Genomic DNA, 16732 nt, shown 5'->3' with positions numbered 1-16732 from the left:
TATAGCTCCAAGGCTATAAGTTGTAGTGAAAGCATAAGCCATTGAGATGCAAAATATGTTGGATTGGAATCTGTCCATTGGGGAGGTTTAGTGACCATTGGTAAATTTCTATGCTTTGAAATTTCTTGTTACAGTAAAAGACATAGGGTTCATCCAACTAGACCTAGATCTAGAAATACAAAGAGCACCTAAAGATGCTTTGGCACCATGAAAATATCTGAGAAAATGTCTCATTTTCTTTGTCTTAGAGAAGAAAGAACTATCAAGTAATAATTCCTATGAAAGGCTTGAAAGTAAAGAAAATTTATCAGCCACTATCTCTCACCTTGGTGATATTTTTATGTTCTTGTTACAGAGCTGATGGTAAGAGATTATTTATTACTTGCTATTCTACACTTTTATCAGACATCTATTATAAACATTTTCTACACTGTAGCATATTCCCCCATTAACATTTTAATGAGTACACATTGCTCCATCCCATGGACAGATCATAGTTAATTAACCTTCTCATCACTGCAGAATACTTAGGGTAGCTGTTCCTTCCTTCCTTCATTTTTTTTTTTTTTGCTTTTACAATCTTGTTTTATTCAGGGAACACATGCTATTTAAAAAAAAAAACAATCTTAAAGATAATTTAGGAATTAACTTTGAATGTGGCCACAGTCATAAGTTATAACTTGTGATATCTGGATGTAAAATATATTGTCAAGCATTATCAGCCAATTAAGTTAAATATTTGCCAATTAGGATATAAGGAAGAACAAAAACATTAAATGTTATTTTAAATCAGCTTCCCAAAGAATGAATAAAATCTAGAGATTTAGAAACTTAAATTTGAATTTAGAATTGGTGACAATATCTGTCTGGTCTCAAGACACAGATAATGAAACCAGCTCGCAGGTGGGCTCTTTTTCTGTGACAGTTAAAGATTTAAAAGTTGGGAAAATGCCTCAATACAAAGCAATGAAGAGAAATTTATTGGCACTATAAACTTCTGAGTTAGAGAAAGGACCTCCTCGTGTGTGTTGAGACCCTCTACCCCACCTCTAGATGAAGCGTGGGTTTCTGTTTGGGTTTAGAGGGGCCCACCCAGAAATTCCTCTGTCCTTTTATTGGTCTAAAAGGGGTCTAAATACCTTTTCTGTAGGAGTGACTGCATCTGACTCTGTGAGTGTTGGGGAACACTGAATCTGCCCTTTGTGCTATAACAGGTTTAGGAAGACCCCCTGCAATTGAGGGTAAACACCCTATGTTTTGGAGAAATGAAAATTTATTACTGGGAATAAAATGTCTAAACAGAAATTGATGCTTTTTGCCTGTTACATGGAGCAAAGGGCATAAAAGTGCTCCAACTGGGATTTTTGTTTCCCTTTTCACATCCCTGTGGCTCTGAAATTCTAAAGAAGTAGCTGGAGATAGAGCCAATATTGAAACGTATTAGCCAGTAGAAAACTGAATATTAAAACCACATGATCCCTATGTGTTCAAATTTCATAGCACCAACTTGCATATTTCCCAAGAGGATGCTAAGAGATGGACTCAGTAGATGATAAGATGCCTTCATGGACATCCAATTACACTGTGGCACCCCTTCACCATCATCCTACATATCACTGCTTGCTTGAGCATCCTCTGCAGCGCAGATGGTTTCATGCAGAGGTTTATCTCAAGAGAGGAGGATCTCAGTTGGAGAGTTCAAGATGAGAGCAAACTTGTTACTAAGATCAAACAAGTTGTTAAAGACCAGGTTAATGACTAAGGTTGGCAAAAGACTTTTCAAAGAAAAATTACTAGCTAATTAGTATAGCTGACTCCATCCTCACTGGTTCTTCATTTCTTAATGAAGTCACTGAAATTTTGAATGAAATAATATTCAGTCAAAATGAGGATAATTAGTTATGTTTCCTGTCTGGAACATGACTGTGTCCTACCCACTTAAATCTCAGTAGGGATTATCTTTGGTGGAAAACTTCCTGAAAAATGTCAATGCATAATTCAAAATACTGCCTTCTGTTTGAGTTTAAAAAATAATCACTTTGTCAGGAATTAAATCTCTATAATATACCCAAATTTTGGGTATTTTGAAATGATACTGTCATTTGCAAGCCTATGATAGGTACCATAAAATCAAGTTACATAGAAAACTCAGAATAAAGCAAAACAAAACCCCTTTAGTATTTTCATTAAATTCATAATTCTCATTGGGTCATACTCATCTAGTATGGATGTAATCCTTGAGCTACAAATTGGACACACCAACTTTAGAATCTCCCCATACTACAGTCTCAGTGTTTAGAAAAATTGTCACTGCCATATGTCAAACCACAGTTAATTATTTAATCTAGTTCAAATTTTGCTATAGGAAAGTGAGTATCAGCTGTTACAGACCTCCCTTACAATGTCCAGGACACCCCACCATAATCTCTCTCTCTCTCTCTCTCTCTCTCTCTCTCTCTCTCTCTCTCTCTCTCTCTAAATTTAAATGATAATAGTGACTACCAATTGTTAAAAGCAAATTTTAGAACCATTTTTAAAACTTATTTCTCCAAGATACACCTACCTTGGTAAGGTAAAATATGAGGATTTAAGAATTATATACTTTGGATATCTGTTTGAATACCTGGTTCCTGTTTTGGAATGTGTGACCTAGATGACAAATAATAGCAAAAAGGGTGAGGTTAGAGTGTACTGCTGCCAGACTATATGGCCAAGATCTGATCCCGTTCTTCACAGATATGAGCTAGTTTCTGCTATCATTCTCCTGCCTCCACGGGCCATTTTCCACCATGCCTTTCCCATGGCCGCATCCCCCAAACCAAATTAAACCAATCTAGGAAAAGAGTTTGGGTTATTCATGACCAGCATACAATTTATACCTATATAGTCACTTAAAATATACCTGTGCTAAGCAATGGTGGTACATGTCTTTAATATCAGCATTCCAGAGGCAAAGGCAGGTGGAGCCTGAGGCCACACTGATCTACCCAGTGAGTTTTGGGTCTGCCAGTGATAGATAAATCACTCTCAAAAATGTATAAATTTAATCTATTGAATTAATTAATTAAAACCCTCTCTAGTTATTACCTAGTCATTTTCTCTATACGTTTACCTCATATTAGGCATAGGAATGATCTGTGAGTAAAGTCAGCTTTCTATGTCTAAGGCTTGCCTTGGGTAGTGATTTTGTTACTTTAAAATAAGTTGGACACTTCAATTACTCCAGCTGTTATTGAATTATGAGTTTTCTTTAAAACTAATCTTACTGGAGAAATATTTATCATCTGAGAATTATCATAAAGTTCACTACTTTTTTTTAATAATGTCCAAGTATTTCTATATTATCAGGAAAATAGATTGGTAGTATTCTATGTGAATGTTTGTTGCCTTCTCATTTAAAATAATCATGTCTCTTACCTTTACTATTAATTTCCCCCTGGGGCTAGAGGTAATTTTTATGACTAGCAAAATTATTAAAAATTTAATGTTGCAGCAGTATAGGGGAACACCAGAACAGGGAAGTGGGAAGGGGTGGATGAGGGAACAGGGGGGCGGGAGAGGGCTTATGGGATTTTCAGGGAGTGGGGAACCAGAAAAGGGGAATCACTTGAAATTTAAATAAAAAAATATATCAGATAAAAAAATTTAATGTCATACTGCTATTCAAAACTACCCAAATGAACTACTGCATCCTTAGCTAGAGTTTATTTATTGATTGACATCCCACCTGTCTTCCTATGTTTGTAATCATGTCTCTTTCATCTCTCTTTTACTCCAGAATATTCCCTTTATTGCTTTTGTCCATGGGAACCCTGAAAAGGATCTGTGTCTACATAGACTGATAGGTTGATTAAACTGCAATGATGTGTGAGGCTTGGATGATAGGTCCAGATCCTAATAACCTTATCTTGAGTTTGCTTAAGCCCCTGAATAGACATTCGTTGCAAGCTTCTATGCCAGAACTAACATCCTGCAACTAATAGATCAAAACCTTCCAAAATCTATTAACTTGGCAGATCACTTGTTTCCTCCAACCCAAAAGCTAAATATGTCATCAGATAGCATGTTAGGCCTGTGGCGAAGCTTCTCCTATCTTGCTGAAATTGTCTCTCTGATGTTTACACCAGTTTCACATTGAAAAGTGTCATGATTTATGGCTTTTTTTGTTCTGTTACTACAGAATCTTCATAAAACAGGTTCCAAATCCAAACGAGGAATTTGGGGTGAACTAAATCTGTCTTTCCAGGCCATCAACACTCAAATCTGGTCCTAGTATAAATTGTCACATATTCCCACTGAACCGAGAGCTGTGTTGTTTGTGTTAATCCTCTACTTTTTACCTTTTCCATGGGTAATAAGTTTTTTTTATTTTTTATTTTTTTGTTTTTTGTTTTGTTTTATTTTGTTTTTTACTGGATCACAGGCAACTCAACGTGGTCTACACCACTGGAGAAAAGTGGAAGATTGTTATTCATTGCCTAGTAGCCTCCAAGTGCCCACAGTTCCACAGGCAGGAATCAGACATGATCCTTTCCCTGCCTGTGAGATGATCAAATGGCCCCGTCCTGTGTAGATCTTGCATAAGCTGCGATAGCTTCTATAAAGTCAAGAGTGCACTTTATTGATTGTTCATGCAATTTATGAAGACTCCAGGATATTATTTTTACAAAACATCTCATAATCTACAATTTTTCCATTTTGTCCCTAGTGTTTAACCTTTTCCTTTATTCTGTATCCTTACTATGAGGTGACGTCATTTCACTTGAGGCTAACACTTCCTGCCTTTCATGCGATATCAGATCACTCTGACATGAGAGATCTGAACATGACCACTTGTCTGATAGTGTGACTTTGTACCTTCCTTTTATGATTATGAGAAATCCTAATGAGTACTCTGCTCCTCAGCTGCTTTTCCACTAATAGATTTTTGCATTCATCAGTAACTTGACCCTTAAAAATTATCGTAATGCAAGTTTGCAAAATGGCCTTTGTGCAGATGTATTCTTTCTTTTGCATTTATTAGGCATATATTCTAAGGAAAGTTTTTCTTGCTCTCTTTTTCTCTTGTTTGAACATGATTATAAACCAGATAGTAGAAATGACTATTTTTATTGTGTGCACATGGGTATTGTGTGAACGCATGTCTTCGCATACATATGAAGGCAATGGGAGATCGTTTGCTGTGATTTCTAAGGTGCTATCCACTTTGGGTTTTGATACAAAATCTAAAATTCGCCCATATCACCATCATTATGGTAATCTGGCTGATCAGCAAGTATATTAGATTCATTTGCCTTCCTTCCTCCTCAGAAATGTTATAACAAGCACTCACTACCATGCCTGGCTTTCACACATGTGTTTTGGTGACTAAATTCAAGCACTTGTGCTTGCAAGGCAAACTCTTTACCAAATAAGCTACAAATTGCGTTGCCTTTTATGACAAAATTTTCAGTTAAACTCAATATATACACTCAATAATATATATTCTTTCAAGGTGGCATTACTGGATATTTTGAAATGATACCGATAAAAATTTGCTTGGGTCCTTTGTCAGTCTCCCCAGTACTGTGTGAATCAGATCTAGAGTCAGCATTTTTGAAGTGGTCCAGGTTTCTTTTCAAAGGAAACAGCATTTCAAAATGGAAAGCTCAGGATTGAGCGTGCTCACAGAAATTGAGTCTGGTGTGCTTCCCTCCCCCGCCCACCCAAGGCAGGTAAATATTCATTGCAATGAGCCATTAATCTTGTTCAAGGTTCTGGTTTATGTAGTACCATAAGTATTGGACCATTGTTGGGACTGATTTCAGATATCCTGCTGTTGCCAGACTCATGGCGATTTTGCACCTCTGGCTTTGCAGGACAGGCTACTCCACTTTCTTCAGCAGCTTATAGATGGGGTAGCTGTTGTGATGGATTGATTCAAATTTCTTTATCTGGGGTCAGATGGTAGTTGAATTTTGTCAGCAGGCCATAGGGGTGAGATTGGCTCAGGAGAGGGATTCTTTCAGGGCAGTGGGAGTGGGATTGACACAGGTCCTCTGCAGGAGCAGTAAATAGGTTTACCTACTGTATTACATTGGGAATCTTGGTTTTTAATTTTTATTGATAATTTATGTTAATGGATTCTATTTTTCTCTATTCTAGATGGGTTAATTTGTATATTATAGTTAATTTTACTGAAATAAATTTGATGAGACATTTTCTTTAGAGGTATACTATATATAAATGTTTCAATAATATACAAGAAATATTATGTTCAATAGGTAATTCAAAGAATTATTCCATTTTCATAAAAATATTTATTATCAATTATGTAGGTATCTGTGTACTGATATGTGTGCATGAGGGCAGATACCTTTGAAGGCCAGAAAAGGGCACTGGTTCCCTGTAGCTGGATTACTGGTGCTTGTGAACAGGCCAGAATTCGTGTAAGAAACCAAAATCAGGTCCTCTAAAGAACCTTTAATCACTGAACCAATTCTAGATTCCGTATTAACTTATTTTATTTAGTTAAATTTATTTCTACTTGTCTTCTCCTCATCAATCCTTATTTCTACCCTAATATGTTTCTATTTCTTTTAGAATCCCCATCAGTCATTCAAAGAGAGGAAATATTTATTTTTAAATACACCTGACTACAGTGTGTTGGTCCTCATTAAAACATGGAAGTGTGGATGCCATGGCTAGCCCTGAAGTTCCTACTGCAGAATCAGGACAGGACCATGGAGAAAGCTAAATAAAAAATGTGGAATCAGCAAGTTTTGTTCTCCAGAAATTTGAAGAAAATTATTTAATGTCCTGGTAGTATTTTTTTCACTCAGTTATGAAGGATGGATAAAAACACCCACTTCACAAAACTGTAGCTAGAAAAGAGGTAGTTTGTGCAGAATAAGCCACAGATTGCTAGTCACATTGCAATTGCTGACTGTGTGTTACCCATTATTGGGGGTACTAAAATTATAGTAATCAGAAAAACATAGTATTTAGATCCTGCTATTTGAATGGGACTGAGTTGATTCTGTTTAATAAAGTTATAATTTCCAAAGAATTGGTTCACTTAAATCACTAGCCATGAGAAATTAAATGAGCCTGGGCGTGGTCACTTACAGCTCCCAAAGGGCTGAAAGATTCACAAAGGACTGTGGTAACATTGTTACTATCTTAAACCTGTTTTCAGTCTTGAGTTGGATTATTTAGTTTGTTGATGATTAGTTTCTTGAGGTCTTTATATATTTTGAATATTAGCCCTCTGTCAAATGTGGACTTGGTGAAGATCTTTTTCCATTCCATAGGCTGCCATTTTGTCCTACTGATGTTTTCTTTGCTTTATGTAAGATTTTTAGCTTTATGGGGTCTCATTTATTAATTGTTGATCTTACTGCCTGAGCTATTGGTTGTCTGTTCAGGAAGTTATCCTCTGGGCCAGTGCATTCAAGACTATTCTCCACTATCTGTTTTATCAGACTTAATGTATCTGATTTATGTTGAAATCTTTGATCCACTTGGGCTTGAGTTTTGTGCAGGGTGATACACATGGATCTATTTTCATTCTTCTACATGTAGACATCCAGTGAGATGAGCACTATTTGTTGAAGATGCTTTTGTTTTCCTTTTTCCTTTTCCTTCTTTCTTTGTTTCTTTCTTTTTTGATTTTTGTCTTTGTTTTTGTTTTTTTCGAGACAGGGCTTCTTTTTGTGGCCCTGGCTGTCCTGGAACTCACTCTGTAGACCAGGCTGGCCTCAACCTCAGAAATCTGCCTGTGTCCGCCTCCCGAGTGTTGGGATTAAAGGCGTGTGCCATCCACCACTGCCTGGCACTTTTGTTTTTCAATTGAAAATTACTACCTTCTTTATCAAAAAATCAGGTGTTCATGATGTATGTGTTTATGTCTTGGAATTCAGTTTGATTCCACTGATCAATGTGTCTGTTTTTAATGTTAATACCAAGGAAGTTTTATTAGCAAATCTTTGTAGTACAGTTTGAAATCAGTTTGAAAGCTTTGTACTACAGGGAATAGTATTTCCCTCAGAAGTTCTTTTATTGTATAGGATTGTTTTAGCTAACCTGTTTTAGCTAGTTCCTTGTTTTGTTTTTTATTTTTGTTTATATGAAGTTTAACATTGTTCTTTCAAAATCTGTAAAGAATTGTTTTGGAATTTTGATGGCAATTGTGGTGAATATGTACATTGCTTTTGGTAGATGGCCATTTTTCACTATATTAACCATACCTATTAGCACGGGAGATCTTTTCATCTTCTAATATCTCCTTCAATTTTCTTCTTCAAAACTTGAAGTTCTTGTTGTACAGATCTTTCACTTGTTTGGTTAGAGTTGTCAAAAGATATTTTTATATTATTTGTGGTTATTGTGAAGGATGTTGTCTCCGTGATTCTTTCTCAGCCTTCTTGTCATTTGTATATAGGAAAGCTACTGATTTTTTTTTTTTAGTTAACCTTGTATCCTACTACTTTACTGAACTTATTTGCCATAAGAATGCCCTGGTAGAATTTTGGGGGTAACATATATATTATTATATCATTTGCAAATAGCCAACACTTTGAATCCTTTCTTTAGAATTATTATCCCCTTGGTCTCCTATAGTTATTTTATTGTTTTAGCTAGAATTTCAACTGCTATATTGAAGAGATAGGGAGGGAGTGGGCAACCTTGTCTTGTCACTGATTTTAAGGAATTTCTGTATGTATCTCTCCATTGAATTTAATGTTGGCTACAGGCTTGCTTTAAATTGCTTTTATTATGTTTAGATATGTGCTATGTATCCTGATCTCTGCAAGACCTATCTTGATGAGGGTTGGATTTTGTCAAGGGCTTTTTCAGCATCTAATAAGACAATTTCTTTTCAGTTTGGTTATAATGGTTAATTACATTGGCAGATTTTCCTATGTTGAAACATACATAAATCTTTGGGGTAAAGTAGACTTGATAATAGTAGATAATCTTTTAGATGTGTTCTTGGAGTCAGTTTGCAGTATTCTGTTAAGTATTTTTGTATCAATGTTCAAAAAAGAAATCAATCTGAACTTCTCTTTCCTTGTTGAATCTTTATGTGTTTGGGTATCAGGGTGGCTGTGGCCTCATAGAATGATTTTGGCAAACTTCCCTCTGTTTCTATTTTGTGAAATAATTTGAGAAGTATTATTTAGTATTAGTATTAGGTCTTCTTTGAAAGTCTGGTATAGATCGAAGCAGAATTCTCAACAAAGGAATCTCAAGTGACCAATAAACATGTAAAGAAATGTTCGACATCCTGATCCATCAGAAACATGTAAATCAAAACATCTTTCAGATTCCAAATCATAACTGTCAGAATGTCTAGATCAAAAACAGAAATGATAGCTCTTACTGGCAAGGATTTGGAGCAAGAACAACACTCTCTGCTGTTGGTGGGACTGAAAACTTGCACAAGCCACTTTGGAACTCAATATGGCAGTTTCTCAAAAAAGTAGAAATTGATCTACATCAATACCCAGCTATACCATTCCTGGGTACATAACCAAGGTGCACCCCATCCTACCACAAGACTATTCATCATAGCGAGAAACTGGAAACAACCTAGATGTCCCTTAACTAAAGAATGGATTAAGAAAATGTGACACATTTACACAATGGAGAATTACTCAACTGTTAAAATGAAGTACATCATGAAAACTTTCAGCAAATAAAACTAGAAAACATCATCCTGAGTGAAGTAACCCAGATCCAGAAAATCAAACATAGTATATACTTACTTATAAATGGATATTAGCTGTAAAAGTAAAATGCAATCTTGCTATGGTCCACAGATCCAGAGAGGCTAAACAACAAAGAGGGCTTGAGGGACAGGTGAAAAGATATCCAAGGGAAGGAGAAATAGAATAAATTTTTCAGGTGGACTGGGGGGGTCTGGAGGGGTTGGAAACAGGATGGATCAGATGGAGTGGGCAAAGGAAGAAAATACTAATAGAAATGACTGAAATTTGATGGCATTTTGGGGGTGAGGTAGAAATCTAGTACAATGAAAACACTGTGGGATCTATGACACAGTAACCCTATCAGAGACTCCTAGTAATGAGCAACACAGAGCCTGAACTGTCTTCTGTAAGCAGGAAAGACCTCAAGTTGAAAGATTGGGACATGAACTCAGTCACAAAACCGCTGACCTAGAGATTGGCCTGTAAAGTGTGTTCCAGAGCCAGAGTCTAGCAGAATCATCACCAAAGAGATCAGAGGGACTTCATTAAGGAACTGATGGGAACAGATGCAGTCCCACAGCCAAGCATTAGATGGTATTCAGAAGCACTGTGGAAGAGAGGGAGAAAGGATTAAAGAAACTAGATGGGTCAGGGATGCACCAGGATTACTTGGCCCACAGAATCAACTGACCAGAATTTATGGGGACTGGCAGAGATCAGGGAGCTTATAGGTATCTGACCTAGGTCCTTTGCATGAATAAGTTGTTTGATATTCATATGTGAATCCTAACAGTGGGATGAGGGGCTGTCCCTGAACCTTTTGCCTACTTTTGGGGCTCTTTTTCTTCTACTGAGTTGCATTGTCCAGCATTTGTGTGATAGCGTTTGCATGGTCTTACTGTAACTTTTTATACTAGGTTTGGTTTATGTTCCTCAGAGGGCTGTTTTTCTGTGAGAGGAGTAAGAGGGTGGATGCAGTAGAGAGTAGAGGCATAAGGCAGAGAAAGGCTGGCAGGGTGGAGGGAAAATGCAATGTAGTATTTGAGAAAAGAATAAAGAAATTTTAAGTGCTTTGTTCGTTTTATTCCAGGTTTTTGTTATTGTTTTGAGAATTAACAAGGTTCATTATGGTTGATCTCTTAAGACAATGGGTATGGAGCTATTTAGAGGATCATGAACAACTTACCAGAGGCTACTTCACCAATTAAAAATAAATCTGGCTACTTCAACAACCATTGCCTGCACAAATATCCTCAGGGAGAAATACGGTCTCATGGGCTCCTCCCTGAGAGATGCATCCTGGTGGTCTAGCTCATGAAGGTCCTGTGGAGCTAAGCACAGCTGCAGTGGAGACATGTTAGAAGAAGGCGAGCTGGTTGTGGAGAGGAAAGGGATCAGCAGAAGGTGACAGGTGCAGCAGGAGATAATGGAGTGAAAATGATCAAAATGCATGATATACATGTACAACGACACCATAATGAAACCTGCTATATAATATATGCCAGTGGAAAAAACTTTTAAAGGAAGTTTTACACCTACAAGGAAGTAAGTAGTAACACTTAAGTCATTTCAAGCTGAAGTGAATTTTGCCTTAAATTTAATTTTGCTTTTTTCTGTTGCTTTAATTTTCACATTTTATTTTTATGTAAAAATATATGTTATGCTTCCTAAAATTTAAAATTTTTTTCAACCTGTGTTTAACTCAAAGAAAGATGACCCATGCAGAGGTGGATTTTAATTTGTATAAACTGCTCTTAGTAACATGGTCTAATTAAGATACCCATTAAATTCTTGTAATGCTAATTTAATTTGAAGGCAATTGTAATTGAGCTCCATTGAATTTCTTTGAACATAAAATTAGCACAGTGGACAGAAAATGGATGTAATAATTGGATATTGTTATCAGAAATATTATGTAAATGAAAAATCATGACTTCTGTCATGATAATTGATATGCTGTTTTGCAGAATATGAAACTCTGAGATTCCCAGATTTACTAATGTAGTTCACACAAAACTCTATATGCAAGACTGCTGTGATTTGAATTGAAGACAAAGGTCAAACCATTTGATGCTGGCATTAATAAATGCCTTGCTCCAGCCTTGGGAGAGGTTTTATACTGCTGAAAATTTTAATGATAGATCGAGCATGGGAATTTAAGTAAAATGGTATATCTTCATGCATTTCACTGTTAGACTTCTTGAAACTGCTCTTTAAGGTCTTTAATGGTATCAGTCCTCATGATACTGGTGCATGTCTTTAATCACTTGTGAGATAGACAGAGGCAGGAGGATCTCTGTGAGTTTGAGGCCAGCCTGATCTACAGAGCAATATCCAGGACAGGCAGGGCTACCCAGAGAATCTCTGTCTAGAAAAACTAAAATAATATTAATGATAAAACAACAACAACTTAGGGGGCCAGAGCAATGCTCAACTATTAGGAGCTTGCTGTTTTACAGGGGAGATGAGTTTGGTTCTCAGCATCTGCTACCCTGGTGAATCATTTATCATCTGTAACTAGCTCCAGGGGACCTGATGTCCTCCTCAGTCACCTTCATGCACATCTTTTAGCACACATAAAAGTAAACAAAATAAAAATATTCTTGTAAAATATGCTGTGCTCATCAGCAAAGTCTATAAGATAGGCCTTCTGTATCTATAGTCCATATATACAGATATATGTATATATCAGAATTTGATGGACATTCATGAAATGTACATTTCTTTGAAATGACACTTTTTCAAATTTTTTATGAAAGTGGCTATTGAGACTAGATGGGATTGCCAGAGTCCACAGTTTCTTCTTTCAATCACAAATCATGTTACTAGAAAAGAGAGAGAGAGAGAGAGAGAGAGAGAGAGAGAGAGAGAGAGAGAGAGAGAGAGAATGTAAAATAGCTAATTCAACTATAAACTTAAACTCAAAACAGAAGGGTGAATAGATGTGAATTTTCTAGAAAATACAATTTATGCCTCACTAAACAGAAAATTTTGGTATATATTTCCCAATCTGTCAGAAAATATTAAATAGTTATATATCTAAAATTGTATATGTAAATAAAATTATCAATGTTTACAGCAACGACAAGAATGCTCTTAAATAAAATTGGTATTCCTTCCACCCTCATCCGTTAATGACCTCATAAAATGTATTGCTTTCTGGAACAATCTGGTGCTGTTTAATTGTCCTAAGGTAGCACAATTTTTTATCCATGATTGCTTTTGCTTCATTAGTATAAATGTCAACATGGTCCAAACATCAAAGAATCTTACGACTATTATGAAAAGAGTTTTGACCTTGGAGAACATGAGAGTGTCTTCCTAATCCTCAGGGACCATGCAACCATTCTTTGAAAGTGTTATAATAAATCAGCAAAGACAACATTGACAAAGAAAGCTGGGTTTATTCCTACTATGCCATCTGTTACATGTGACTTTAGGCAATTTAAGAATATCTCCCTTCCTATTCTTTTCATTCCTTTTTTCTCAGCCTGTCTGCACACCTCAACTACCATAACATGGGACAAAGAATATCTAAGGAAGAGATTTGCAGCCTTGAGTTTGGACCTGAGCAAGATGTCTCAGTGGCTAAAAGCACTTGGTGCTCAATTCTGAAGACCAGTATTCAGAGCATAACACCAAGACAAAGGCGTGTAACTCCAGCTCCACGAAATCTAATGCCAACTTTTGTCCTCTGAAGGCACAGGCACACATATGTTCAATTGAAGTTGTTTGACATCTTGAATAAAAGTTTGCTGAAGTTTCTTTAAGATTCCTGTTCTTTATTGCAATGATAATTATGGAATGAAGGAGGCAGGGCAGATGGACAGCAGGACAGATATAATAGGGTTATCAGTAGGCTGATCATATGGAGTAGAATTGGATTCTGCCAGTACTTTTGTTATTAGCCCATTGAAAACTTTTGCATATTTTAGTAAAATTGAAAATTAATAGTTACTGTGATGATTAGTATCAATTGTCAGTTTAATAAGATCTAAAATTAACTGTGCGACAGACTTTTGGTCATGGCTTGTAGGAGCATATATTTATTGTGCTCACTGTGGATAGCACAGTTCTCTGGGATAGCATCCTGGATTGTATAGAAAGGATGCCAGCTGAGCATAACAATTTATCTCTTCCTGCTTCCGGGCTGTGAAGGCAATGGCATCAACTGCATCGAGTTCAAAATGTGTTGATTCTTCTGCCATGATGGAATGTTACCATGAGTGGTAAAGTGCAGTATTTTTTTCTCACTTTGATTTGGTTAGGGTATTTCATCACAGTATAAGTGAAACTGGACGTGAGAGCTGGATGCATGTAGTTCAGGTGAATGATAGCCCATTTACTCACACATGATTTCGTACATGGATCCTGAGAAAAATGGTGGAGTACAACGATGGCCAGAGAAAGTCATGTACTACATGGTCATATGTGATATAACTTTAGAAGCATGCATTGCCACATTCTGACATTATTTTTCCATGTTTTATAAAATTACAACCAAATTTGACATCTTTGTGTGCCAGTTTGTGTGGTATATGTGTGTACACATGGGTGTGGCTCTGCTAACCTGTGAATGATACATTTGCCAGAAGGTTTCCTTTATTTTTTCTTTTAGTTTGGGGAAATTTTGTTTTACTTTGATTATTTGTTTGTGTTTATGTTTGTTTGTTTGTTTGTTTGTTTTGGGATAGGATCTCTCCATTTGACCTAATGCTAATGATTTTGGCTAGGCTAGCTGGCCAAGTGTTCCAGAGATTCACTTATCTCTATGTCCCTAGCATCATGATTATAGGCCTACATCTGGATGTTTTTTTGTCTGTGCTGGGAATACTAACTCAAGCCTTCTTGCTTATGAAGCAGGGACTTTGCCCATTCAGCCACCTCCGAAGCTCTTGATGTTCTCTTAACTAAGTATCTACTCCTTGTGATTCAGAAATAAGTTTCTGGGTGTGTACACCTTATCTCAGCTTGTTTGTCCAAGATTCCCTGAGCATGAACCCTAGTTTTCTCATTTTTACTCAGACAAGATGAAAGAAATGATAACCAACCAGGAACAACTTACCAAGCTGCAGGCACAAGCACACATTGATGGGAAAGGAACTGCTCATAAAAAGAAGGTGGTTCCAAAAACAGCCACAGCAGAAGACAAAAACCTGTACTTCTTAAAGAAGTTAGTGGTAAACAATATCTCTAGTATTGAAGAGGTGAAGATGTTTTCAACCCAAGGAACAGTGATCCATTTTAACAACTCTAAAGTTCAAGGGTCTCTGGCAGGAGTCATCTTCATCGTTACAGGCTATGCTGAGACAAAGCAGCTGGCAGAAATGATTCCCAGCATTCTACATCACTTTGGTGCAGACAGCCAGACTAGTTTAAGGAGACAAAAATAAGTTCCCTCAACCATGTTATGGTTTTGTATGTGTGATTGCACTGTAGTTTGAAGAGAAATAAACAGCACACACCCAGACAATCTTCGCTCAAGCCACCCAGCCTCATGTGAAGATTGACTGTGCTTGACTGTGCTTACTGTGCTTGTCTTTTAACCTTTGTATTCCAATCCTTCTTTTCCTTCACTATCCATGTGGGCTCTAAACTATGACATCTGTGTCATCCTCATCCTGGCACATTTGTCTACAAGTTAGCAGAATAAAAGAGAAGAGATCTATTGGAGAAGTTTCTTAGACAATGGGCCTAAACTTTTTTTTACTGGTACTCCATAAGGAAGTGGAAACATCAGACAAATAGTAGAATAGCACATTAACTTGATCTTAAAATGTAGGGATGTGGGCAGCCAGGATTCATGGATAGATTTAATAGCTCTCATGGTAGTGTGGGAAACAAATAGCCAAGAGAAAACAGTAGGTGCTCTGCTGCATGGGTTCAAGGTTATCCTTAGCCATGTCCCAGTCTGGGCTTCATGAAACCCTGTCTCCAAAACAAAGACATCAATAAGCAATTACCAGCAAATCATAAGAATAGTAAAATACTGAATGACTAGCAAGAAAGATCAAACATCCATATAACGTTTTGTATGTTTTTAATTACTTTTTTATTATTTACTGGTCTGTTTGTGTGTGTGTGTGTGTGCACGTGCATGCAAGCAGGGCTGCTCAAAGACAGCAGAAGAGTAGCAATTTTTGCTAAAGTTACAGGAGAACACGAGCTGCCCTGCTTTGGATTTGGGTCCTCTGCAGGAGCAGTCAGTTCTCTTAATTGCTGAACCATCTCTCCAGCCCCAAAGTATTCAATGGCAGAGCAGCATCTACTTTGTCATCTGAAAGGAAGAAGAAAAGGTATTAGCAGGATTGTTCACACATACTGTGTGAAGAGGTAGGGCCTGTGCTCATGAGCCCCTGCAATTTAATTATGATTCATGAACTTTACCCCAAAAATATAATTTGATCCCTTTTAATCTGTAATTTTACTCATTTCCTGCACTAATCATATGTTTCATTGAGCATTTACATGGTTAATTTCACTAAATTACCCCAACTACAGAAAAGTGGGGTTTTAGTTGGACTTTCAAAAGTTCCTCATTAAATAACACTGTTAAGTTTAAGATAGACTTCTGCTGTGAATTATCAGCTGGCTTTGTCTCAGAAAATGTACAGCAAAACAAAAATTGAAGGACATTGACTGTAAGTCAGTAGACCCTGAAGTCCTTTATAATTTAGTATTATATTTCAACACATATATTTTAATTGGTAATCATCTTGTCAATATCCACTGGATCATTTTACCAACTAATATAGATGCTTATATCTTTTGGATGTAGCCATTGATGACATCCTACTGATACATCATAAGACCCTTCTTATTTCTCACATCACAAAATGTGTTCCCAGACAGACATATGGGAAGTTGTACAGAGAGTGACATAAACTGTCTGGGAGAAAGAAATGTCTGATTGAAAAAGGAATTGTGAAAAATCTGAAGTGCTGACTCTGGAGTTAAGAGTACTTGTTACTCTTCTACCTACATTGTGGCTTACAATCACCTATAGCTCTATTTCAGGAGATCTGACTCCATCTTCTGAT

At 36.7% G+C, this 16732-nt stretch overlaps 1 protein-coding gene across 1 annotated transcript; it reads left to right on the top strand.

Annotated features, from left to right (window-relative positions):
* The first annotated feature begins 14722 nt into the window (after nt 1-14722).
* On the top strand, nt 14723-15085 carry LOC127697773 (transcription factor BTF3-like). Its single transcript, XM_052201052.1, has one exon. The coding sequence runs from the start codon at nt 14723-14725 to the stop codon at nt 15083-15085; it is 363 nt and encodes a 120-aa protein (XP_052057012.1).
* The last annotated feature ends 1647 nt before the right edge of the window (nt 15086-16732 follow it).

The sequence above is a fragment of the Apodemus sylvaticus genome, chromosome 12 (genome assembly GCF_947179515.1).
Source record: "Apodemus sylvaticus chromosome 12, mApoSyl1.1, whole genome shotgun sequence".
Taxonomy (NCBI): domain Eukaryota; kingdom Metazoa; phylum Chordata; class Mammalia; order Rodentia; family Muridae; genus Apodemus; species Apodemus sylvaticus.
This window is presented reverse-complemented; position numbering and strand designations above follow the sequence as displayed.

Excerpts from the sequence above, each read along its gene's own strand:
- LOC127697773 (XM_052201052.1), top strand. The coding sequence starts at position 14,723 with ATGAAAGAAATGATAACCAACCAGGAACAACTTACCAAGCTGCAGGCA.